At 38.8% G+C, this 24,843-nt stretch overlaps 1 protein-coding gene across 1 annotated transcript in view; it reads right to left on the reverse strand.

Moving 5' to 3' along the window:
• The window catches only part of SEMA3D (sema domain, immunoglobulin domain (Ig), short basic domain, secreted, (semaphorin) 3D), a 140,021-nt gene that overhangs the window by 98,304 nt on the left and 16,874 nt on the right, over window positions 1-24,843 (reverse strand). Inside the window, exon 2 of the mRNA XM_010580948.1 lies at window positions 2,830-3,020. Coding sequence (XP_010579250.1) covers window positions 2,830-3,020 — 191 coding nt within the window. The remainder of the gene's footprint in view (window positions 1-2,829; window positions 3,021-24,843) is intronic.

Consider the following 24,843-nt stretch of genomic DNA (forward strand, 5'->3'; position numbering starts at 1 on the left):
CATCCACTGGGATATCTGTATCTTAACATTTCCAGCACGGATTTCCGCCCCTTAAGCTATCTCACAGAAGATGAAAACCTCTAACTGCCATGCAGACAAGCTCTAAAATTTTAATTGCTGTCTGAACGCAGAGGACCAGTGACACACTATGGTTTATTGAAGCACTCTTGCTGTTATAGACACTTCTCTTAGCTACCCCACCCTGCTCCGTCTCCCCCTTCCTCTATCCACCACTGACTTCTTTCTCTCTCAATTTTCTCTTTCTCTGTGTTCCTTTAATACCGTTCCCTCTTCTTCTTTCTCTCTTCTTGTGCCCTACATTTCTTCATCCTCAGCATTCATCACTGGGCATTCCCTTTCTTCTCCTTGCTGTCAGGGCATGGGAAGAAGCAGTTTCCTAGCCCTCAGCTGAGGTGTGCTGGGCTGCAGCTGTGGGATGGAGTAACTGCAGGGGAAAGTCCTGCTTGCTTCCAGCTCTCCTGCCCAAGGAAATGTTCAGCCGTTCTGGGAAGATGGAGCTATGCTATCCCATAAACACGTTGCACTTGGAAGGGGATGAAACCATCCCTTGAAGGACGACACCTTTAGCAGCTAGATGAACACACGTGTGTGACCAGGTTTTCAGAGCTTCCTGATGTAGCCAATTTTGGTCAGCTTTCCATAAAGAAGGAAAAGGGCCCCATATTATCCTCCTCATGATATTTCAAGTCTTAGTTCCAAAGAATGGAAATGCCAGAACTTGTCAATGACATGACTGTAACAATTTTATGAGAACTGGCAAGACAGTTAATTTCTCCTACATCTTATTCTCAAAAACCTTGGAGTTATTTTGGCTGGAATAGTTGGGGGGGGCAGGGAGGAAGGTAAGCTCAATTCTGACAACTGTATTAAATAGTCAGGCCATTTGCCATGCTGTTGTCAACAACAAAAACATGATTTAATTATGACAAGTGCTACCTGCACCATTTACAATGCAAAAGTGTGAAAACAAAGCAGTAACTTTTTTCTTGTTCCCTGTGGAAAAAGGAAAATACCCCCCCTCCCCCCCCGCCCCAAAAAAAAGGCAAGAGGAGGCACAGTAAAGTCTGATAATTCTCTTTCCTTTGGCTTTTCAGTTCCATCACAGCTCTCTAAATTATGATTTATGTGCCATTTTGTATCTGTTGTTGCTTTTTTTTTCCCCTACAGGGACATAGGTGGATAAATTTGGATAGGAAACTGTATCCCTCAAGCCAAGCTGAAAGGTTTATAAAATTGCTAATAAAAGTTTGGGTCAGGGCCTAAATATCAATCATCTGCTCATTGTCTTTTTAAACGAGCTCAGGCATTTTCCCAACCACTCCCAGCAAGTGTCTGCCACTATTTTAAACTAAGATTTCAGTGATTTTTTTTTTTCCCTGTGTTGACCTCAATAATTTTTCTCTCTCCCCCTCCTTACCTGCCAAATGCACCCATCAGGATTCTGCCAAAGGCTATCTGCTTTTGAAGTCGAGAGGAATTCACTAATCATGAGTGTCAAATCCACAATAAATGCCATCACCATATGGTATATGCTGCTATTGGGAATTATCTCAAAAGGCCTAGCTGTGAAAAGTCTGGCTATATGTTAGGGGTTTTTTATTGCTAACTTTCATAACTCATGTCAGGTCTTTCAGTTTCTGTATTCATTGGCTTAAGCGAGTGCAACTGTTTCCTGAATTTATAAAAATGTTGTCAAGATCCCTTGATCTCTCTTCCTCCATCTCTCTCACACACATTCAAACACATATATACACAGGGGAATACCATACACAGTGGCATACAAATCCAGCAAAAGAGAAGCTTGTAAATAAATAGTATGTCATCGTGCTTACTCAATAAATTCCTGTGGTGTTAAACTCATGATAAACATACCATAACCACTGATGAAGGCTTTACAGCCTCCTGTCCCATCACACCATCCTGAGTGTAATTCTGTAATGTATAGGAAGACCTAAGTTTGAAAAACTGAGAGCAGAATTAGCTCCCAGAAGGGCAGGGTGCTGACATAACTGAAAAATAATTAAATGGAAAGCATTTGCTTTAGCTAAAGAAGACAATAACAATGTGATGCATCTCTGTGCCTTGTAAAAACTGTGGACGTGTACTGTACATTCAAAGCAACAAGAAGTCTACCTTTTTTAAGAACTTGTCCAATAAAGAATTAAAAAATACATCTGTGTTTAAACCCCTCACCCTGTAATATTCTCAACAAGAAGTACACATAAGGTTAAGAAAGTCCTCAGAAAAACACGCTTTTGTGATCCAAAGAGGTAAAAAGAAAGAAAACAACATTTCAAAAATTACATATACCAACTTAGTGATAGAGAACAAAATTATTACCAAACTAAAATGCCGGTGCCATTTTAAACACCTGGGGCAGCTCTCTCAATTTTCCCTGATGCTCTAGAAAGGTGTGAGTGTCTTCCACGTCCCACATCAGCCCCACCAGCCACATGGGAATGTCTCCAATGGGCCTCATGGCATTTCAAGTAGCACTAGAAGCCTATGTGTAGGCAACGACTACCCCCTAATTTATGTACGGTATGTTAATATCCTCTAGGAGTGAACTGAAATAACAATTTAAAAACCCAGTTATATTTCAGAAACATGTACCCCTCCACCCAAAAAAAGAGAATTTAATACTGTCCCTAGGCAGAATCCATCCATTTTTAAGGCTTCTGGCATGTGTTTCTAGGAACTGTAGGAACAACTGAGTTTCGTTTCCCTGATTAATAATACAAATGAACTGCTGGCAACGTCACATCAAAACAAAAGTGGCAGAATCAGAAAAACTGATGAAAAGTTTACCTTTATAGGAAAGCTTTAGTCTTGGGACATTTTGTTTTGACATTCCAGTCACTGGAAGGAACAGCATCGCTAAAGATAACAGGCTGCAGGCATGTGGTACTTGGGAAGCTCTCATTCTGCTCTCTTCTTCTGTATCTTCTTTTGCACTAACGTGAAATATCTTCCCGCTTTTCAAACAATCCAAATTTAATCTGGAAGCAAAAAGAAAACATCTGTAGATTTTTTGCATTATTATATAAATAATAATACTGAAAGCAAGCCAGACCTATCTTTAAAGAGTAGCTTATTTAACACGTTTGCTATGAAAGTATTTGTTCCTCTAGTATAAATCAAAATGTTGTAAATCTGTTTCTTTAATACTAAACTTACACACTTTGAGGTTGGAAAAATATGTAAACTTTGCAAACACCAATGTCTAGCATAGCTAAAGTTTAAGCATAAAATAAATTAATGCAGTATCCATAAAAAGAACTTTTGCCATTCAAAAGTGACCACGGAACTCATTAGTTCATACTGCTCCATTGGATATCTTAATGTTTTATAACTCTCGCTTTATCTCAGTACAACAACTATTGTATGTTTATGCTATAACTAGAATAAACTGTAATACCTCAGATACCATGGGCGTACAAGCCGAGTTAACAGTGAATACATACCCATCATAAACTTTCATAAATAAACTAAGAAAATTGGATAGAGCAAGCAGTTGTGTTTAGTTTCAATAGAGAAAAAAAGTCAATGCGGCTGATGGATTTAAATGTGCTTTCAGTATGATATTTCCAGCAGAATAACTGCCTCAATTCACCCACCAAAATGTCCTATAAACTTTAATGAGTGGTTCATGCTGAGGTCAATAGGCTGATACGGGACTTCGTTAGCACAGTATGCATCTAAGCCAGCTTTACAACACTTTTCACTTAATAACAGTCATTCATATTCCATAAATCTTAAAGTGTTTTACAAATGAAAGTAATTATCACTGTCCTTATTTTCCCTATGCAAAACTGGAATAATAAAACTACAGTGAACTTCCTCAAGGTCACACTGCCACCCCACTAGCTGAACAGAAAGCAGCAACAGTTCTCCTGGAGTCCTGTTTGTACCCAGTTATAAGGGATCCCTTTTGCCCAGGAACTCCATTTTTGCCTATGAAATTATTTGAAATGGCATCCTGAGTTCTGAAGGCAGAATTTGATGGTTCATAATTCACAGAGGTCAGAGCATGAAAATATGTGCAAGACCAGATTCTTTCCCCTGCAAGTGCATGATACCAGAGGTCAAGGGAGATAGTTAGTGAGATGACAAAAGTCAGTGTTTGAGTAATGCTGTAAATTAAGAGTAAGGAAATGTTATGGTTAGTAGCGAGATTAATGGCTCATGACTTGCCATGAAAATTCTTTTCTGAAAGGTACTGAAACCGCCTGATTAAAAGAGTAATCCTAGTGCCCGCGTCAGCCAGCACTTGCACAGACATCAAGGGAAAGGGAAAGGCTCCTCGTGAGCCCACGAGAGACGCAGCACAACTCGTGGCCCTGGAGCCGCTCCACAGGTCTGGCACTTGAGCTGCCAGAGCACCTCTGCGAGCTTGGAGGCATCCAGAATCAATTTCGCACCTCATGAGGCAGGCGGTACATCCTTCCTGGCATGAAGGGACTGGAAAGAGGACCCCTTCAGTTCTCTCTGCCAGAGGAAACCTCAGATGAAGCTGGGGCTTTCTGAGCCTCCAGACCTTCTGCCAATAGCAAAAGACCAGGGAGTGTGCAGGAAGGGTGTGACGGAGAAAGAGAGAGGGGGAAATGATTTGTAAAATGCCCGAAGCATCCTTCCTATCGTGGAACATTGAGCTGCTTTCTTCTCAAGCCCTCCCTCAACACTCACATTCGGTGTCTGAACGCACTACTTTTGGCCAAGTGCCATTACATATTCACGAGATGACATGGAAAGAAAACAAAACAAACATGAAATGCCTCTGGTTCATCCTTCCCTTCCCTTTATTAGAGTATAGGATCCTGAGAGAAAGCCCTCACTTCTTCCATGCCAGTACATCTTATTTGTGGTTGGACTACGAAGGGCTGCTGTTGACTAGATTATCATAGGGTTATATCACCTTAAAGAAATCTATTTTAGGGGGAAGAAGGGCAAAAGAAGGGGAGGGAGGAGGGGGAGGACTATATTAAGACAAGAGACACCAGCCCTGTTCATCTTCAGCGGGACGATAGAGACAAACCACACTTGAAAAAGAAGCAATTAAGAGGGAGCCAGTCTCACTGCAAATATGCTGAGAAGTCATGGCTTGAGGGTCTGGGCCTCAGCCAATAGGGATCTCACCAAAGGATCTGGGGCTCATTTTCTTGAAGTAAAGTACAGTGAAGGATCAGGAGTAAATTTGCCACTTACAGAAAAAAAAAGTTGCCTGAATGCACTGTCATTTGCTTAATTGATTGAGGACTAGCACCAAACTTGGCCCTTTGGCCATACCTCACAACCTCATTTTTTCATGTAGGGTTCTTCTGCTAATGGAAACCTTTCTTCTTTTTTTTTTCTTTTTTTTTCTTTTTTTTTCTTTCCCCTTTTATTTGAATAATGTCTGTGAAAAACCATTTGCTTTAATTCCTGACACAAGGCAGTTAGTTTACACTGGAGGCAGCTGCTCTGTGAGCTCGAGCCAACCCTGTCTTGTCCTAGATTCATTACAATCTGGCCAGATTGTCACATATATTTTTAGTTTATGATCATCTTCTAATACAATTCCAGCTTCCACACAGAGTCCTTCCAGCAGTCTAATGACTAGCTCAGGTTAATGAACTTCAGACCAACTAACTGGCCATTAATCTTCAGGAAATATCCTTCCCCTCTGTAACATGTGCAATGTCAATCAATGTCCTGTGTTGAAAAAAGCCATAGTCACGCTGCTCAGAAGTAATCAGACCCGTGAACAGAAATAAAATATAAAACCTAAAAGCAAATCTAACTCCCCCGTTCTTTCCTCCCCTCAAAAGTAAGAAGAGTTTTGTCAGAGGAGGAAAAATTATGGTTTCCTTTAGTTCTTCAATAGTTCTGCTAAGCACCAACACGCTATAAAGTTTCCTCATCATGAACAGACCCAAAATAAATGAGGAAAAAGAGTTTCAAAAGAAAAATGCTGAGGCTAAAACTGCTTTCCCACCTTGGCTTCTGCTAGGAAATATCTGCACTCTGTTAATTATCACCTGTGAGACTGACTGGGGAAGGAAGCTATGCATACACCTCGCTGAAATAAGGGTATTTCCAGTGGAATAAAGGAGCTTTTATTTGCCCCGTGCGGGGGTGGGATGCGTGATGCTGAAGAGGGGCCAAGGAGCCTGGCTCCATCCTGGTAGGACCTCCCTGCGGGGCTCATAAATTCATAGCGGGCTGTAGGTTAAAACTGCCAAAAGACAAAATGTTGATCTGCTGGTGTCCTGCCATCCTGCCGGAGAGAGGTGGCTGGACGTAACTGGCACATGTGTGATGTCACATCCCTGAAATGAGGTGTCACCTCCCTGCAATTGGTCAGATTCACCAGAGCCTATAAACCAGATTACTCTGAAGCTACTGTCTGAAACAAGAAAACCTGGAGCCAATTTACTAAACATAATTTATTCCAGGCTCTTTGTTGCAATAAACAGAGCTCTTCAGCCTTCTCAAACACACAGACAGTAGGGAGTTCTGTGCTTATGGGAGTTTTTTCAGATCATTCAGCTCAAACCTATCTAAATGCAAAATCTCACATTCACAAATACTGTGTAGGTTTCTGACTTCTCCTGGCATCATGAAGTCCACAGCTGGAAGGGCTGCGACCCACCTGCAAACACACAGTTTTTTAACAGTAGTTTATGTAACTCTCAGTTTAATTCCATAACAAAAACCTATACAGAATTGGAGGATAATTTAAAACCTGTCTCCAGCACTCGTTTTCTGAGGCCAATTTAAAATTTGAAATTTTGTAGTCCAGTAAAGAGGAAAATGAAAACAGCCTGCAGCAAATACAGAAAAAGCAATTAACCGAGTGGTATGGCTCAGTTATATTGAATCTAATAGCAATGTTAGAAATTGCAACTGCTGAAAATCTAGAGCAACCTTTGAGTTGGCTCATGTTGACTCATAAAAGCTAGAATAGAATAGAAAAATGTCTGATGGTCACTATAGACTCATAAGTTGACTGAATAAGTTACTTAGGCCATTTAGTCTTAATATGTAAACCACTATCTCTGATGTTGGTGGTTTTCTTTCTTCTCCTCACCTATCCCTGTCTGAGATCTTGTTTTGTTTTGTTTTATTCTTCCATGGAGTGAGAAAAGAGTAAAAGATATCCCTTGCAAACATCAACCAAATAGCATGAGTGGCCTGTTAGACAAACATACTGCTTTAAAAGATTTAAAACTAACCAGCTGCAAAGAGAAACAAAAAGTATTCCACCTACGACTCAAATTTATTGAAAGGTACTTCAGCTCTTTACTCATACTGTACACGTACTTTATATATATGCATACAAATTTAAAGCATGTTACTTTAACTACAAATATACAGATGTATGTTTCCAATGCATTTACCTGTAGATGTCTCACTTATAAATTATCATACATATTCCAAAAGAAAAATTACTACGGTTGTCTACTGTGTGGTTCAAAACTGTACTATAATCATGAACTGGGTATTGAATATTCTGTGTTAATAAGAGGGAAATGTACAAGCATACATGAGTCAGATTAGTAAATCATAAAATAAAAAAGACTAAAAATAAAATTACATCTCCATACTTACTTAATATTCTTAATTTTCTTCTTAAATAACAAAGATGACGTTCATCCAGACCACAATGAGACTACGTTCTTGTACCCCTTAGATAGACGGTCTGTTGATATATTATTTGGCAGAGGAGGCTTTTCTCTTCATTGTTAAATCTCAGTTTAAAGCTAACTTCATCCAAGAACTGGTAAACAGTATTATTCATCACTATTTTCCCATTTATTAAGTAGCTTTTGTGCTGTTTATAGTACAGCAAATGTTCTCTTCAAGGATTCTGAAAAATACTTCTTTTTGCAAAAACCCCAGATCAGTATTACATCACTTCCCAACACTAGCAAAAATTACTGAATACAAAGACAATGGTACAATAAAAAAAATTATGTGAGCCTACAGTAGGTGATTTTTTTGTTTTATTTTGCTTAAATCATTGGGTTTCATATATCTGGTTTAGATAAGGTTTTGCCATAAAGCAAACATAGACCTTGCTATTGTTAAATACCCAGATGAATACTAAAGACTCATATGAAGCATAACCCAGCTTATAATGAGTTTTACAAAGCTTTACAGGCTTTACCTTTACTGAGCTCCTCACAGGATTTATACCCTATCCATTCAACACCAGTAGTCTGGAAGGCAAGAAAAATCTCTGCTCTGTTTCCCAGCTGAGAAGAGCCAAAGAGAGCAAAGAAAAATGAAGGCACAGAGAGAGGAGGATGCAACTGAGGGAACAAAGAGCAAAAAAATTTTGTTTTTATTGCAGAGAACCATCTGATAATAAATAAAGCTCTCCAAAGTCTAGAAAATATGTTTGAGGATTACATTGGATTTTTGGTTCATTAAGATGAAGATAAACTCAAGCTAAAGTAAAAATGGTGACTAAGTGAAACATGAGAGAAGAAGAATTAACTCACTTATTGGGTTTATTTTTTGCAGTTTTCTGCATCTTTCTGAAGCTAGTCTACTGATGGAAGCATTTGTAAAAGGCATGTAGTCTGTTTGGAGATAAATACTGGTAAGAATGGATAACCTTTATAGAGTGGTCTGTGTCACACTGCTATGAAGAGCTTATCTGACCATGAAATTTACTGTCGGGCACCTAAAATTATACACATAGGAAATGAGCACTTTATCCTCAAAAGATATGGGGATATTTTTCAGGTCAGTGTCAATGGGGTCAGGATTACACCCAAAGATTTCACGTAGACATAGAAGTAATCCTTTCAGAATGTGACATACGGACAGCCGTGAACACAGACATGTTATATATCACTAGGAACAGCGATTCTGAGAAGTTTTATCTGTGGCATTGTATCTTTTGGACTTAGAATGCATAAATCCAAGACTGATGATAAAACAAATGCTACTCTGTAACCCTAAGTCTTTGTATATTGTGTTTTCTTAAAAAAGCAAAAGAAAATCAGACCTATAGTTCTACATTCTATAGCCTGTTTCTCAAGCACAGTGTCTATTGTCCAAGAAAAAGATGGGATGGATAGCAACTTGTCATCTGATAACAATATTGCAAAGAGGAGGTAGGCAGATAAATAAAATGTCCCACCAGTCAGATGTGCAACTGATATCTTCCACACATAAAAATCTACATGCCTTTCATTCTGAAGTTAGATGCATATGCATCTCAGATGGATTTTTTTTTTTTTTTTTTTGGTGGAAGGAACTGTGACTTCAGATGTTACATCTGTAATAACAGTTTCCCATAGGCTCTTTATTTAGAATGACATGAGAACACCCTACATGTCTGATCATTAAAAAAAAAAAAAAGAAAAAGAAAAAGAAAAAACACAAGCCAAAGAAGAAAGCAGTGTATGGCACGATTTAGCAACACATAAGAATCAAAAGGAACCCTAAGCCAAACCTCAGCGTTACATTATTTTAAGTACAGCGTGTTTCCCCAGCAGACCAAAAAAACCTCTCAAGCTATGAAAAGTGATTTTAAGACAGGGTTTGTAACTTTGGTATCCAAGAAAAGAAAAAGGCAGTAGGACGCAAATTCCTAGAGACATTAATGAAAAGGTAGACTAGATGAAAACCGCTTCCTGCCGAGTACCGTGACGTCTGAAGTTTTTCGAAGAGAGCCAGACAATTTTCCTCTGAAATGTCTGTCACCACCTGCAGCACTTGGGGTGGCTTGGCTCAGCTCTGAATAAGTAGACAGGGAGAGAATGCATGCGGGAAGCTTTGCCTGTGGAACAACCTTAGCCTGCCGTTGAGAAAATACTGAAAAGCCAGAAAAGTGTCATGATGACCATCGGAGAAAAGAAATGCTCATTTTGGGGAGACCTGCCTGAACATTTAAACACTAACAGATTGCATTTGTCCCGCTAAAACCTGAATTAACCCCAGGCAGCGCTGTCAAGGCAGCTAAACCACTGACCCTGCAGCTACCACTCTTTTGCTGGAAGAAACATATACCCACAAAGGCCAACTCGAAGGATTACAGTCTCTTTTTCACCTCCAGGAATTCTTGCCAGTGTTTTGCTGTGGAAAAACTGTTCTCTGTACCTCCTTTCATAGGAGACCTTCCAACATCTGCAGGGCTGGAGCATGAGTCTGCTATTAGTGACAGTTCAACTACCAGAGGTCTGAGCTAGCTGGTATTTCTGGGGTCACCAGTAACTACTGGCAGTGGGGTATTTTACAGATTAGTTACTTGCACGGGGACTTGCCCTACCGTGTATTTTGCACGCTTGTGAAAAACCCAGCTTGATGGGAAGACAGTGTAGCACTCTGGTGAAATTTGTCATGAATCAAATCCAGGCTTCTAGGCATGATACAGCAGCAAGACAAATAATAGTACACACTCTGAAAGCGTATAGCCAGCAAGCTGTCTGCATGGCTATATCTCTAGATGCAAGTAGGTAGGGCTCTTCTGTCCTTGATCCAAGCAATCCATACTTAAGCCAGCTCCTACTGTTGTATGGCCCCATTAATTGCACAGTATACAATATATTACACATCTCAGCTATACATGCATCAGAGGAACCACCAACCAGCCAACTGTGTGTGCAGGCAGAAATACCTTGGTTCTCCCAACGCTAACCAGCCCATCCATACATCATAACCCAGCAGACCCTACTAAAGGAAAACCCAACCAGAAACACCCCCAAACAAACCCTTCCCAAAACTGAAAGAAATAAAGGCACAAAGATTTACATTTACAAATAAATCTAAAATGTTAATTTAATTTCACAGCAAATGCTTTATTGTGCTATAAATTGTAGCTAGGTTTATCTGATGTAAGCAGAAATGTACTGCCAACTAGTTTGGAATTTTGCTTAAATGCTTGTAGGCACTCAAGGATTTCCCAGATGTATCTAAAAGCTGCCTATGGGACTCTCAGAGAAAAGTAGAATGGACAGGCAACTACATGTTGTAGTTGGCTTCTTAACGTAATTAACTATTTTTGAATTGTTTCTATTGTACTAATCTTGATAGGATGTTTCATTAACTGCCAGTATTACTTAGTTCATTGTCAGCTGCGTAGTATCTGATCTGGTAGTTTCCAAAACAATTCAGGCTAATACAGTTTAGTGAGGGTTTAAAAATGTATACTTCATATGACGGCTGGGCTTTGATCAAATATGTTTGCTGTATATCCAATGGCATATTTTTGTAGAATTCCTTTCATCGACGTATGGCCTCATTATATGATGCACTGTCAGTGAACTTGGTTCAGCACAGTCTGCAGGGCTTTAATATATAAATTACAGTATAGGAAGAGACATGCCGGAAGGATCTTAATTTACACTTCCAACAAATTTTGATTTAATAATTCATGACTATACATTTGAACTCTATTAGAGGAGGATTTTTTATATCCATTGTCCAACTAATTTTGGATTAACATTTTGTGCAGCCAATATGTAAAACGATATACTTATGAACATGTACACTGCAGTGCAGTGATCTGTGTTGGCACATTAACCTAGTTATATTGTTAGGCTGAATGCATTTGCTTTCTTCCTAGTTTTTTTTTAAACATTTGATTTCTTTTATATTTGGAGGATGTGTGACAGGGAATCAGCAGAGCTACTGTGACACATCCCATCTGTAAGCTTACACAATTCACTAACTTAATGTAGACCTACTCCTCTTGACAGGTTTCCCTCAGGTATCACCACAGCACCCGAGCAGTTTAAAAGCTTTAATGCCTCTATTCTCTATCCTCCGTCCTTGCCATTAGGAGTTAATTGATTTTTTTTTTTTAATGTTACCATAGGAGATGACTTCACTTACATAAGGTCACACCAGCAGTTAGGACCAGTACCCACATCCCCTCGACATCCAGGCAGTGCCTTAGTCACCCAGCCACCCTTCTCACCAGGGACTACAGACTGCTGGCCGTGATTCCTGCGGTGAGATCCATGACTCACATACCACTTCTTCCAGAGTTTGACTCTTGATTTAAGCCCTTGTGCAAACTGCAGAAAATTACAAGCAATCACAGTTTGAATTTCCATAAACAAGAACTTCACAGAGCTGCATAAGGAGTAATGCGTGGCCAGTGTGAGTTCAGATGGCAAGTTATCAAAGCTATAACACTCCTGTGTTCACTGATCACCCATTTTACTATTTTCAAGGGTTAGAACATGCCGCTATCAGACCCTACAAGAACTTGCTGCTTGTGTTGCAGCAGAAATCAATTTATATTTGGTGCAATAGAGTTGTTTTGCTAGTCTATTTTTAAGCTGCTTTGTGAAGGGTGCTAACATGACAGTTCCTGGAATCTGAAACAGCCATACTGAAAAGAAAACAAGAATTCAGGCATCACCACCTCCATTCAACGCAGAACTATTTCCACTTTGGTTTAAAACCACAAGAACTTTCCTTTGTCTCGTGAGGACAAAGTGAGGACACAGAGTGCACAGATGAATCAATACTTCACTGAAAAATGCAAAGCTTTTTAGACAGTTAACCAGTTAGTTACTGGGGAGTTGCCATAACCAGAAGATTAATATAAAAAAGGTAGGATGCAAAACATCACCTCTAATTTCCTTTTCCTCAGCAGACACTTGTCCCCTATGATGATGAAGCAGTCTTGATCTTGAGGGAGTTCTGAGGCTTCATTCCCTACAAGAATGGTCAACGCTGGAACGGGGGCTCAGAGGAGTTGGGGTTTCTTCATCATTGCAGACATTTGAAACTTGACTGGACACAGCCCTGAGCAACCTGATCCAAAGCTGAAGTCATCCATCCTTTGAGCTGCAAATGGGACCATATGACCTCCTGATGTCCCTTCCAACCTATATTTTTCTATTAGTTCTTTTAAAAGCTAACGGACAGAGGAATGACTGAAGTGGATCACACAGTGAAGGTCTTCAGCAACATCCAACACCTTTCCACTGATCAACTTAAGGCTCTGACAGCCATCAAATGGCTTTGCCTGCTCTCTAGTGATCACCCTTGTCTTTCCAAGAACTCTTCTGATGAGGGCAATGCCTACCTGATCTGCTCACAAATCAGCTCCTTTACTACTGAACTCTGATTGAAATCAGGAATGCTTTCCTTTTATAAAACTGACCAAAAACTGCAGTGTTTCAAGAGCTGATTCACAAGCAGATCATAAATCCCTGTATCAAGAATAGTAATGTGTGCATAGGACAAGTGAACTACACACAGAACAGGTACAGACGCTGAATTAGCTATATAACTTAATCCAGTATCTCAAGGCTGCCAGATATTGTTCACCCACGCAGTCCTGGTTTGCCCATCCCATGAGAACCAAACACAGAAGTGAGTGTCAGAATTATTGACACTGTATTTGAAATAATGTTTTTGTCTGCACTGATGAAGCAAGAAGGGGATTTCTTCCAGGATTCCCCCACTGGAGCTAGAAGAGGAAGCTGGGTGAGAAATACCACTGGATGGACTGCTGACACCCAAACGAAGCCAACGAGTTCTGCTCACCCAGAAAACAAAATATCAGCAGTGTATTCCAGCATGACCTCTCTTTTCTGTCCAAATTAGCAACTCCTTCATGCCAGTCTACTATCTCCCAGTTGGATCAAGAAGTGGAAGCCACTGTAGTTACTACATTAAATGCTTCTCAAGGTTGTGGGGAGAGAAATGACTAGAAAGGATTTGGCCTCTGTGCCATCTTAGCTAGAAAAAGGGATGTGGTGGACAAGATTAAGTTGTGTTTCCATAGCCATGGCTGAGCAGGTGGCAAACATCCACCACAGGTGCTTTTCCTACACAGGATCCCACTCCCTGGTGAAACAGGCACCCCCAAAGAAACCAGGGCTTGAAGACGTACAGGACTCCTCATGTCAGATGAGCCTTATGTATGTTTATGAAACCCCTTGGGATCATCAAGATTAACTATCTTCCTTAAGCTATTCCCCAACGGGCTTTAGTGCTTTTAAACCACTGACCCCTTGAATTAAAGAGGTAGATTTCCCTTTTCACAGCTGTGACTCAACACAGGGAGGAATTCAGAGACATCTGAAAACAAAGCCAGGCAGAATTTAAAACAAAATCCTTCAATGACAGATTCGGAGAGTGACGGCTGCAGCTGGAGCTTACAAATATAACAACTAACTAAATCAGCATGCATTATACAAAAGCCTTACATGGACAGACCATGTGAAGGGCAATTTCTTCACAAGGAACCAGAAAAACAGCACTACTAGGAATATATCATGAGAAAAACTAGATATTGGCTGTTCAGAAGGAACCTTGGTCCATGGGTCCTTCAGCAAACTAAACGGTAACCACCTCTAAAATGGGGAGATAAGTGATAACCTGTTAGACAAATTAATCCTTGATATTTTAATTTTTTTTTTAATCTTCAATGCAAAATTGAAATTCCTATGTGTGGAGAGGAATAAAACACTAATAAGGTGTAGTTTTTAAAACTTATATAATGCCTTTCATACATTCTATTTAAAATACACAGTAACTAGTATATACATTATTGAGTCTTTGCAAAGGAAATGTATTCCTACTGTACCAGTTTCACAGCTGGGGAAGCTGATGCTAAATGTACTCAGTAGCCATCCTAGGAGGACTTGAAGTGAATAAGGAGTGGAATCAGATTATATTAATTAATAGTTACCAATGCCACTATCTTAAACATGATATGCTTCTTTCCACCCTGTCGAGTGCGTTACCTGAGACACAGTATATCATTTGTAAATAAACACATACAAACAGAAAGATGAACTCTAGAAAGTGAAACAAATACCTTGAAGATACTCAAGCATGGAACACAGTTACAAAGGAATAAACCTATTGACCATCTTCACACAGTACTGCAAAAGCAAAACAACAATGACTACTGGAAACTCTGCTTCCCTTGCCTGCTCAGCTGGGGTATGTGACCTGCGTTAATGGCACAGGGAATAACGTACTTGCACTCAGACCCAGGACTGACTGATGTCAAGTGAAGTTCAACCATTCATATTAATGGGGATCAGCATTTGTCTGAGGGAATGGAAGTCTCTTAGACCTTAGGGTCATGAATTGACAAGCTGTCGAACTTTTTCTCTGTTGTGCTGACCATCCTCCATCCTCAATGAGATCAGCTGTCTAGACCCTTAGTCCCGCTACAGCTGCTTTGTGCTCCTCCTGAGGCACAGAAAGCACTCATTGCTAATTCTTCCTGCGTAATGTGCAGTGCAGGGTGAGGTCTCACAACTCCCTTTGTAGGACACACAGAATAGTCACATTTCTCCAGAACCCAGCAAAAACATAGACACGTACATGTAAACTGTGAGTTTTGTTATTCTGAAGATCTGTGATTGACTAAGACATATGGTGACAGAAGTGCCATTAATGACCAAAAAAAAGCGCCCACTGAAAGCATCAACTAAAAAGAACACAGATGACTAGCAATTTGTACCAAGACAATTATTGCTAAACTGCTATCATCTCATGCCGTTAATAAACTGGGAGGAGGCAAAAAGCAGTTTTTCTTTCAGATGGACTTTCTGGAAAAATATCTTCTTACAGCATTTTTTCTTGACAGGTTCCAGAGTATCTATAAGCTTGTGGGTTATAATCACTCTAATGATCAGCAAGCAGTTATTTCAGACAGCTGATACAAGTCTGTGGCTGATATCATCTGCCAAAACATTAAAATATGCAAAGAAAAACATTTCAGCAGAATTTTGTTCTTCTTAATATTAAGTAGAACAATTTAGGGAGTAAGAACAGTTATAATTTTCACCATCATTATTAATACTCATCATATTAAGAAACACAATAGTAGCACAGATAACCATGACTTTTTTTTTTTTTACACTTTTTTTGCAACAACAATTCTGCCAGAGGCAAATTTAAATTGTATAGACGATAAGAAAGTAGGCCGTTTCCAGAGACATTTACAAGTTATAACTCAGCTCTGGCAGTCAGGACATGCAGAGTGAGTCAATTCAAAAAGCCCACTCCAACTCTGGCATCTCTATTCCTTTAGAGGCACCTCAGCCACATTCTTGTTTTTCAGAAGTGCTTGTATAAACACTAAAAACACAAAACAATAAAAAGATAAGAATCCAGCATGCAAGGCCAATCCTAACAAAGGATGAGACAAATGAAAAAAACAAGATTAAAATAAATGCCTTATGTGCATAATAAATTTCAATATTATGAGTCACTGAATTGACTCATGAACTGTGAGTTGACCATGCCCCTTTTAATTGTTCCACATAACAATCTCCCTTCTGAAAAAGAGGAACATCTTTAGCAGACATAGTTGCTACAGCTGATTGTTTCTTTGTTTATCAATAGTATATGTGTATTGTAGTGCAATTTATGGTACTTAAGTTTGGCAACAGGTTTAGAAAGCAGCACGCAGGACGTAGGAGATGTGCAGCTAGATCAGCAAATGCCTTCTGTATGTCCTTGGAAAAATACCAGGAGAAATCACCAAGAAAACAATGCAAACCCATTCCTCACAGTAATATAAGATTAAATGGAAAAGCTAAAAAAGCAAGACTGCAAACCTATGCAGACAGTAACTGAGAAAGTAATCACATTTGAGCTTCTTTCAACATTAAAGTTGTCTCTCAATTTGCTTTCCTTAGCAATATGTATCACAAAACACATTACTGATTTTCTACGTTTAGCAGTTCTGGGTTTTCTCCACCTTCATTTCCTGTTCCAGAAAAACCCTCTCACACAACAACTCCTTACTTAAATAAGAATACAGAAATGTTTGTAATGGCAAGACTGAAGGCTCATCCAGTCTAGTAGTCTGTTTTCAATAGTAAGTGTAAGGAAGAATAAGAATAGAACATTTATATATGATATTTCCACACCCCTAGTGCTCCCCCTTCTTTCCATCTATTTTCAGCTCAGGAGATTTCCTGAGCCTATTGTGGCCTGTCTATTTTGTAACCCCCAAGTAGATATCACTTTCAAGTACTTGTCCAGCCTCCCTTTGAGCCCTTGTAAAATTCTTGCATCTGCAACACCATCTGGCAAACAATTTTGTATGTCTAGTACCCAATGTGTGAAGAACCATTTCCAATACCAACAATTCAATGTGACAACATATTCATTTCCCCTCATATACCATCACCTTGATAATATTAGCCAGAAAGTAGATCCCACTAGGCAATAAAAACAAGAAGATTCCGATTTAGTTGTGATGATCAGCCAACTGTTTTAACATGAGAGGCATTATGCACGCTACCTCATTATTTTACTTTGTATAATAGACTCACAGAATGGCTGGGAAATTAAGAGAAAATTGGTCAGAGAAAATTAAGAAGGTGATAGTAGGGGTCAGCTCCAATGAGTGTTTGCTGCTGAAGAAAAATGTCTTGCTACGGTCACTGCACAAGATGAGATGTAACATCTCACAACTAAATCTTTGGTCGGAATCCAGGACCAGCTTTGAACATCCAACCAAAGTTTTTGCCAAGGTTGGCGAATACATGGGTGGGGCAAAATCACAGCTTAGATCAGTGAAAGCGAAACCCTCCAGGTTTCACAGCCAACAGTGGCTCAACACCAGCAGCCGAAGGGTGCCCACTCATCCTTGGTGAATACCTTCAGGTGACAGGACGGAGAAAGCACGCCAGTACCCCGCAGTTGGGTAGCTCTGTCACCCCTCTCCCTCACAAGGCCCTCCGCCTCTCTCGCATTGCAGCAAAATTCATTTTTACTGTACTGAAATGGGCGGGTTTTCCCATGTCCAGAACTTTTACTCTCATTATAAAAGAAATAAAAGCAGGGGGAAAGGGGTTTACTTTTGCACAGATAACATACCTTTAAAATCTTCTGTTCTCAAAATTGTTCGGATAAATAATTTAAGAAATATATTTTAAGATTTATGCTGTAAGCTGACTATGTGGAAATACAGTTATAAGCTCTATTAATCTTCACTTTTCAAGGTGTGAGTGCTGTAAGAAACAGCATCTTGCAATTTAGAACAGAAATATTGCGAAGATTTATGCCTTCCATTCAAACATCTGGACTTACCCACTCTTGGTGCCAGAATGGCAGACTGGATGAGCTACTTGTTTATTCCAGTCAGGCATTTCCTTGACTCCTGGACTTTATGTTAAGACATGATGAACATGTTACTCCCACTGGAGAATTTTTATTCTCATGAAGTCAATAGGTCAGAACTTGAATTTACAGCTCATGAAATGGATTGCTTATTTGAGTTTGTTATATTCTAGTGGATCAGTAGACAAATATAAATACTAAAAAACTATTGTACTTTATATACTCCATACTTATACTTCATACATGCATAGTCATTAATTTAAGGGCCTGTCAGAATACAGCTTCTTTAGCAATATCCCACATAGTGAATCATGAGGGGTAGTAAATATACAAATGGGTTACATCGCACAGAAATACTATAGTGAGCCCCGTAGAAAAAAGTTCCTTTCCTTTTACAACAACAAAGTTTTCAACTCACTATTATAAACTGTTATTCCAAAGGATCAAATTAGTTATATTTACTTACTTAGAATCAAAAATTATTTAGTTCTTTTGATTATATCTATCAAAAGTTAAGTTTCAAGTTAAGTTAGTAACTGCAGTGGATCATGATAATGTAATGACATTTCTGTCATTTCCTAGTGAGTTTCAGAGCTGTTTCAAAAAATACACATACTCAAAAGTTCTCTGATTTTTTTTATCAAAAACTAACATTAAAATGATGACAGAAAAAATTACACTTTCTGAAAAAAAATCCTCATTAAGTTTTAAAACAGAAAAGTTACACCTCCTTTTTCAATAACAGCTACTTATAAGATTTTCCAAAGGTAGCTGCAATTTGGCTTTGATCCTGCTATTGCGAAGTGCCAGAAATACCTAATTATAGCAGTGAAATGTTGTGTGCACAAATATGTATGTGTTTGTCTGCCGTCTGCATGAGCAATTGAAAAATGTCCAACATACACACACAGCAAACCACATAATTAAAATTACTCTTATGCAGAGTGAATTTGTCTTTAAAGTAGAAAATAATGGAAGGACAGCAGAGACTTCTCAGTACTAAAACATAATGCTTCATTTAATGAGTAATCCCTGGAGCACATGAATGTTTACCTCACTCTGGGCAAGCTCAAGTGCATGGACAGACAATTACAGTACTTCAGCTGATGGACGATAACTTGTTAAGCAGCTGTAATGCAATGACATTCTTTCATGGGCTTGCAGACTGCATTTCTATATTTTCCTCCATGCCAATATGACTTTTGACTCCCAGTTATTAAATGGCTAAAAAATATTAGCATGTTCGAGGTTAGAATGCCTGAACCTGGATCCACAAAGCACTAGAGACTGGTAAAAACTGGAATCTATGTCTGAGGTCTCTCCATGTTTGGCAGGTACTGTGTCTGAACCCACTCTGCCTTCAGAAAAATAAAATAATAATAATTAAAAAAAAGACAGACAAGATTTTGCAATAGGAAAAACACAACACAGTTAGGTTGCATTGTTTCTCAGATGAATAATGGCTGGATAGCAGACTTATTAATATAACCAATTGGTTGAATATGATTTAAAAAAAATCAAAAAAATATAGACATAGACCTTAGATTAATAGTAAATGCTGGCAAATGGCTTCAGAGAGTCTCCATTTTGCTTTGGGAGAATGGCAAAAGGAGAAAGGATATTGATAAAGCTTCACTTCCCACCACTTTTATACCACTGCCTCTTGTGAAAGCGTAGGGCACAAAGTTCTGAGACTGATACTTGGCAAAAGCACCGCTTAAATTATTAAAAAAAAAAACAACACTAATAGGCGAATCGGGAGTTACAATGAATCTCTCGATATAACATTAGCTTTTTTTCAGCTACGTTTTAATGTTTCATCATGTATGCAGGACACAGATTTCATTGCTTTTGTCAATCCTACAGAGGCTATTTAACACCTTCTTCAGTACGGTGACTCTTCACTTATCAATGAAATCTGTGAAAGCTGAAGGCAGTACTTCAAACTAGTCATTAATTTTCTCAGCTTTTAGACTTTATATAAAAATCTTTTTCTATCATTTCATATTACTAGGTAAGGAAAGTTAAATACAAACAGAGAATATACACTGTACTGCTTTGTATGTAATATGTGAACTCTAGAATCTAGAAATGCCCACTTTTCTGTATTTCTTTCAATGTATTTGACCCAATTTCTGGCTGCCAATGAAAAAGCATTTTTAAAGTGATTTGCAATGTTGTTACATCCATAATAGTCTAAGGATATAAATGACGCAAGATTCACAGAAAAGTAACTTGTGCATACTCAGATATAGGCATACAAGGTATGTATATGTGTGTCTTGTTCCGTAAGGAATTACTGTGATTCACAGCACCTGAGTATGACTTTCTGGCTTATTATGACCTTATTTCTTAAACATTAAAAATAGCATGCATTTTAGAGGTTGCATAGCTCTGTATTTCACACAAGAGACCTTTGATATCAAAGCGTGTCTGACATATCAAAATTCCTTCAAATACTTATCTCTTTTAATGATAACTACAGCTGCACTCAAAAGCTGCTGCCCTTGGTATCACTTACATTCCCACAGGAATATGAATCTCTGAGAGGCAAGGGTTTAAAAAAGGTATTCTTCTCAGGGCTCTGGAGAAACACACAGCTTTATTCTTTTGATGCTGTATAGTAGTATTATTGGGCTAACATGCTGAAATATATGTTCTATTTTTTTTTTCCCTGAAGCTTATCTACTCTCACATTATTAATCTGAAAACAGGCCAAAAGAAAAGCCAGAGAGAGAGATCCAACAAATTCAGAATCCAAATACTGTCATTTGGGCCACTGAACATCTTCAGTGGAAGCAATTTAGTCCAAGGCATGGGAATATTGAAAAAGAAACATTATGAAGAGACACTACTGAAAGCTGGTTGCTATCTGTTTGAGGTTGAAGAGGATCAAAGCAAATATGAAATTGTCTCGTAGATGAGGTAATGATGTACCTAGTGATCTTGAAACAGATTGTTTAAATATTCATATTTCTGTATTTCATTTTAAAAGGTGTGCATTTAAATGCCATGAGTAATCCAACAATGATAATCACAAAATAATAATATAAAATTAAATTTAAAAATCAGATCTATTGCATCCTTGAATCAAAATTATTTCTTTCATCGTGGTAATGCCATATTGTTTTTTAAAACCTAGTGACTATATTTGTTTAATTTAATTCATAAGTCCCTCGTTATCACTGTAAATTTACTCAGACATAAGTTATCTAATGTGCACTGCTATAGTTGTTTGATGTGTATTTCCAAACCCAGAAAAAAACTAAGACTTAGAGACGCATCGCCACCTCTTGCAGAAATGTCACTCATGCTATGAATAAAGCAAAGCTTAGAAAAACATCATCACCCAACAAAAAAATAGCATTTGCTGAACCAACTACATGTGTCTGGAATTGTGCTCCCGAGCTAATTGGAGGCAGGCTCTGGTGCTGTACCGCAGGACGCCGCAGTTGAGAAATCCCTCAAACTGGTCATGCAGAGTTCAACGCTCCGTGCAACGGCAATTGCTTAACTCTGGGAGCAGGAGGCACGGCAAGAAAGCCGAGAAACCAGACCGGGAAACGGTGCTGTCATTTGTCATGGACAAACTGTACACTGGAAGAGAACTGGGGGAGATGAAGGGTAGGTAGGAACAAGAAGGGATGAGACCTCCTCAGCAAACTGGGGGCCACCACCTGTTCCCACAAGCACTGCCCCAAACCACCACTGCGTCTGTATTTGGCTGTGTCAAGAGGGACTGGGGAAAGCCTGAGACCGCGACACCACGGAGATCAGTGTGGGAAGGATGTTTGTTAGTCTTTGTTAGTCTTCCTCTCAAAAATGGAGGAAAACCTATATGGAACAGAAATTATTCGCTATTCAAATGGTAGAAGTTGAATGGGAACGTGCACAGCCACAGCTGGCAGATTGTCTTACCCAAGGACACTATCAAACTCAGTCACAGGACACCCAAAACCTCTATGCTCATGTTAAACACGTAATTCTGATGTTTAATTTAGAAAGCTACTGCTGGAAAATAATTAGCTATGACTTCCTGGTACATCCGAAGAGAGAGAGAAACAAAAAAAAACAACTGAAGGAGCTTGGTCACTCTCAAAACCCTGTTCTAGTTTTTAACATTCCGTAGGTGCAAGTAATGAACTAAAGGATACGTTCACTGGGATCTGGCCCAGTTTGGTATCCAAGCTGGAGGGCAGAAAAGTTTTGAAACACTGCAACAACCCCTCTCCTTCTTTCCTGTGTGTCAGACTAACCCCGACCCCGAGTGTATCTTCTAGTTCAGCCTTGTCCAACATGTGGTTCCAGGCAGGATGTCGCCTGTAAAACCCTCGTGCATTAATTCCACTAATTGGAGCATTCAAAATAAAAGCAGAGCTTTCAGAGGGGGACCAAAAGGCAATGGTGCCTTTCCAACAGTAACACGCTACCAGCTACAGCCAAGGCTGGGAACTCATGCGTTAGTGAGGTATTGAGCTAACGTGTCTTCACAAAAACCATTTGAGCTGAGCAGCAAAACCAATCGGCCAAACTGTGGACCTTGATTTATCCGTCTGACAGCCCTGTTCAGCCCTGCCAGGTTGGACTTTGCCCAGTGCTGCCACTGGGAAGCTGCAGAGCATCTCTGTGAAAAGCACCTGCAAAAGGAGCGGAGGGGAGGGAGGAACACTGCAGACTTGGTAAAATAGGTTTAGTAGAGTTGGAGGTGGAAAAAGGCTGAGCTGATTACCCTGTGTGAACTGACTGCAGGAACAATACCCAAACAAAAGACAATCATCTAACACAACTGTCACAAGGAAGCCAGTTCTGAAAGACATCTGACAAGGAAACATCTTTTTAAAAAATCCTCAGGATATTAACTGCATATTTGTGTGTTGTATTAAGAAAACTAACGTCATGACAACAGCTCAATTTAGCACAAACAATAGGCCAATAAATACAATACTAGTGCTTTAAAATAATTAAATAACCATTTGTTCTTGCATTTATGGTGCTTCCAAATACTGGCAGAATTCCTTCAAATAAACAAACAGCTCTTTTTTTTTAATTTTTAAAGATTACATGTTGGCAGTAATTTAGGCAAATCTGGACATTTGTTCCATTCATCTGAGGTGAAAAAAACAAAGACACATTTATCACGTTGCATTTTCACTCTTAGAAAGCCAAAACAAGGGCCCTCCAGGGAGCAAGAAGTTTAATTATAAACTATTACTGCAAAACAAGATAGATTCTGGGACATATCTCTGGGAACACATTCAATACACTAAGCCAATATAATCTGAAATGTAATTTTTTTTTTTTTTATTATTATTCTTAATGCAGGACCATGGTTCTTTTTTGGTGTAGAAGGAAAAAGTCAGCAAAATAATGATCAATTACAGATGCACAAAGTTTGTTGCAAAATGATGTTCATAATACAGTTAGTGATTCTTCAGAAGCACTCACAAGAACAGAGAAACACAAGCAGTGTCATTGATGAGCAGTCCATTTGTTTATTAAACTGTGCACTAAATCTGTGCTGTGCAATACTGAGAAAATCTGAAGTATAAAATAAGAGTCAAGATGCAAAATAACATTGCCTTCTCTGCACTATAGGGTTTGGTTTCCGTTCCTATGGAGCTTTTTATAATTGTTGTACCAATTCTCACAGCAGAAGCCTCTTACTGAAAAACAGAATTACTCCCGTATTTTTTTCCTTTTCACCTTCCTCAGCAAGAAAAAGTAGGAAATTTATTGCAGAATCTTCAGTTTGAAATATTTCTTAATCACACATGATGCATCAAATAGTTGGTTCATTTATGTCCACAGAAAATTCCCCTAATACGAAAAAGTATTTATAAATAAATAAATATAAATTTTAAAAAAAGTTGAAAGACGTTGTAACCCTCCTACAACTGAATGAGGCTATTTAATAAGGCTGCATTTTAGATTTCCATCGTGTAACAGAGAAGAAAATGAGTTATGTCAATAACACTGTCAACAAGGTCAAGCCCCATAGGAATCCCTATGAATTCCTTCTAAAATCCTGTGTAGATCTGTAAACTATGTCATGATCTTACCCACCACATCGGTGAAGTGTGGAGCTTATTTTAAACAACCGCATACTGACAGCCTAATTCTGTTTTCACAAAGTTGAACTGGATCTCCAGAAAGGCATACAGCCTCAGAACACAAGAGGTGTCCATCAGGTAAATTGATTCTCCTGAGCAAATGAGTTGCAGAAGTAAACATGAAAGCTTTGTACTGAATCTAATTTAGAGAAAGAAATATTGAAGATTCCATGTTCTAAAATCTACACATGACATTAAAGCTGAATGTTAATTGACTTTTTTGAAGAAGATACATTTTTACTTAGGTCAAATATACAAATTGGTAAGAATACTATTACCCATGGTAATACTATCGCCCATGTTCAGTACCTTTGAAGGTTTTCAAGACCCTTGAGATCATGCAATTTCTAAACATGATAACATGAAAATGCATTTTTTTTTGCCTAAATCATGACTATCAATACTTTAGAAAAGCTTACAGTTGCAAATAGTGATTATCTGATTATTCATTCTTATTTTCCTTCTTTCTTTTCCCAGCATTTAACTTCCTTGTATTTTACTGAATGTCTTCACATTTTTAGTGAAAGTAGCAGAGATTATAATAGAGTTATAACAAAGTCTCCACTATGGAGCTGTATCAGAGTAATGCAGAGAGTAATCAGTAAGGGATACATTGGCATGTGTCCACTGACTTCACTGAAGTTGCACTAATTAGGCACAA

The sequence above is a fragment of the Haliaeetus leucocephalus genome, unplaced genomic scaffold, assembly GCF_000737465.1.
Source record: "Haliaeetus leucocephalus isolate CR32 unplaced genomic scaffold, Haliaeetus_leucocephalus-4.0 Scaffold751, whole genome shotgun sequence".
Taxonomy (NCBI): domain Eukaryota; kingdom Metazoa; phylum Chordata; class Aves; order Accipitriformes; family Accipitridae; genus Haliaeetus; species Haliaeetus leucocephalus.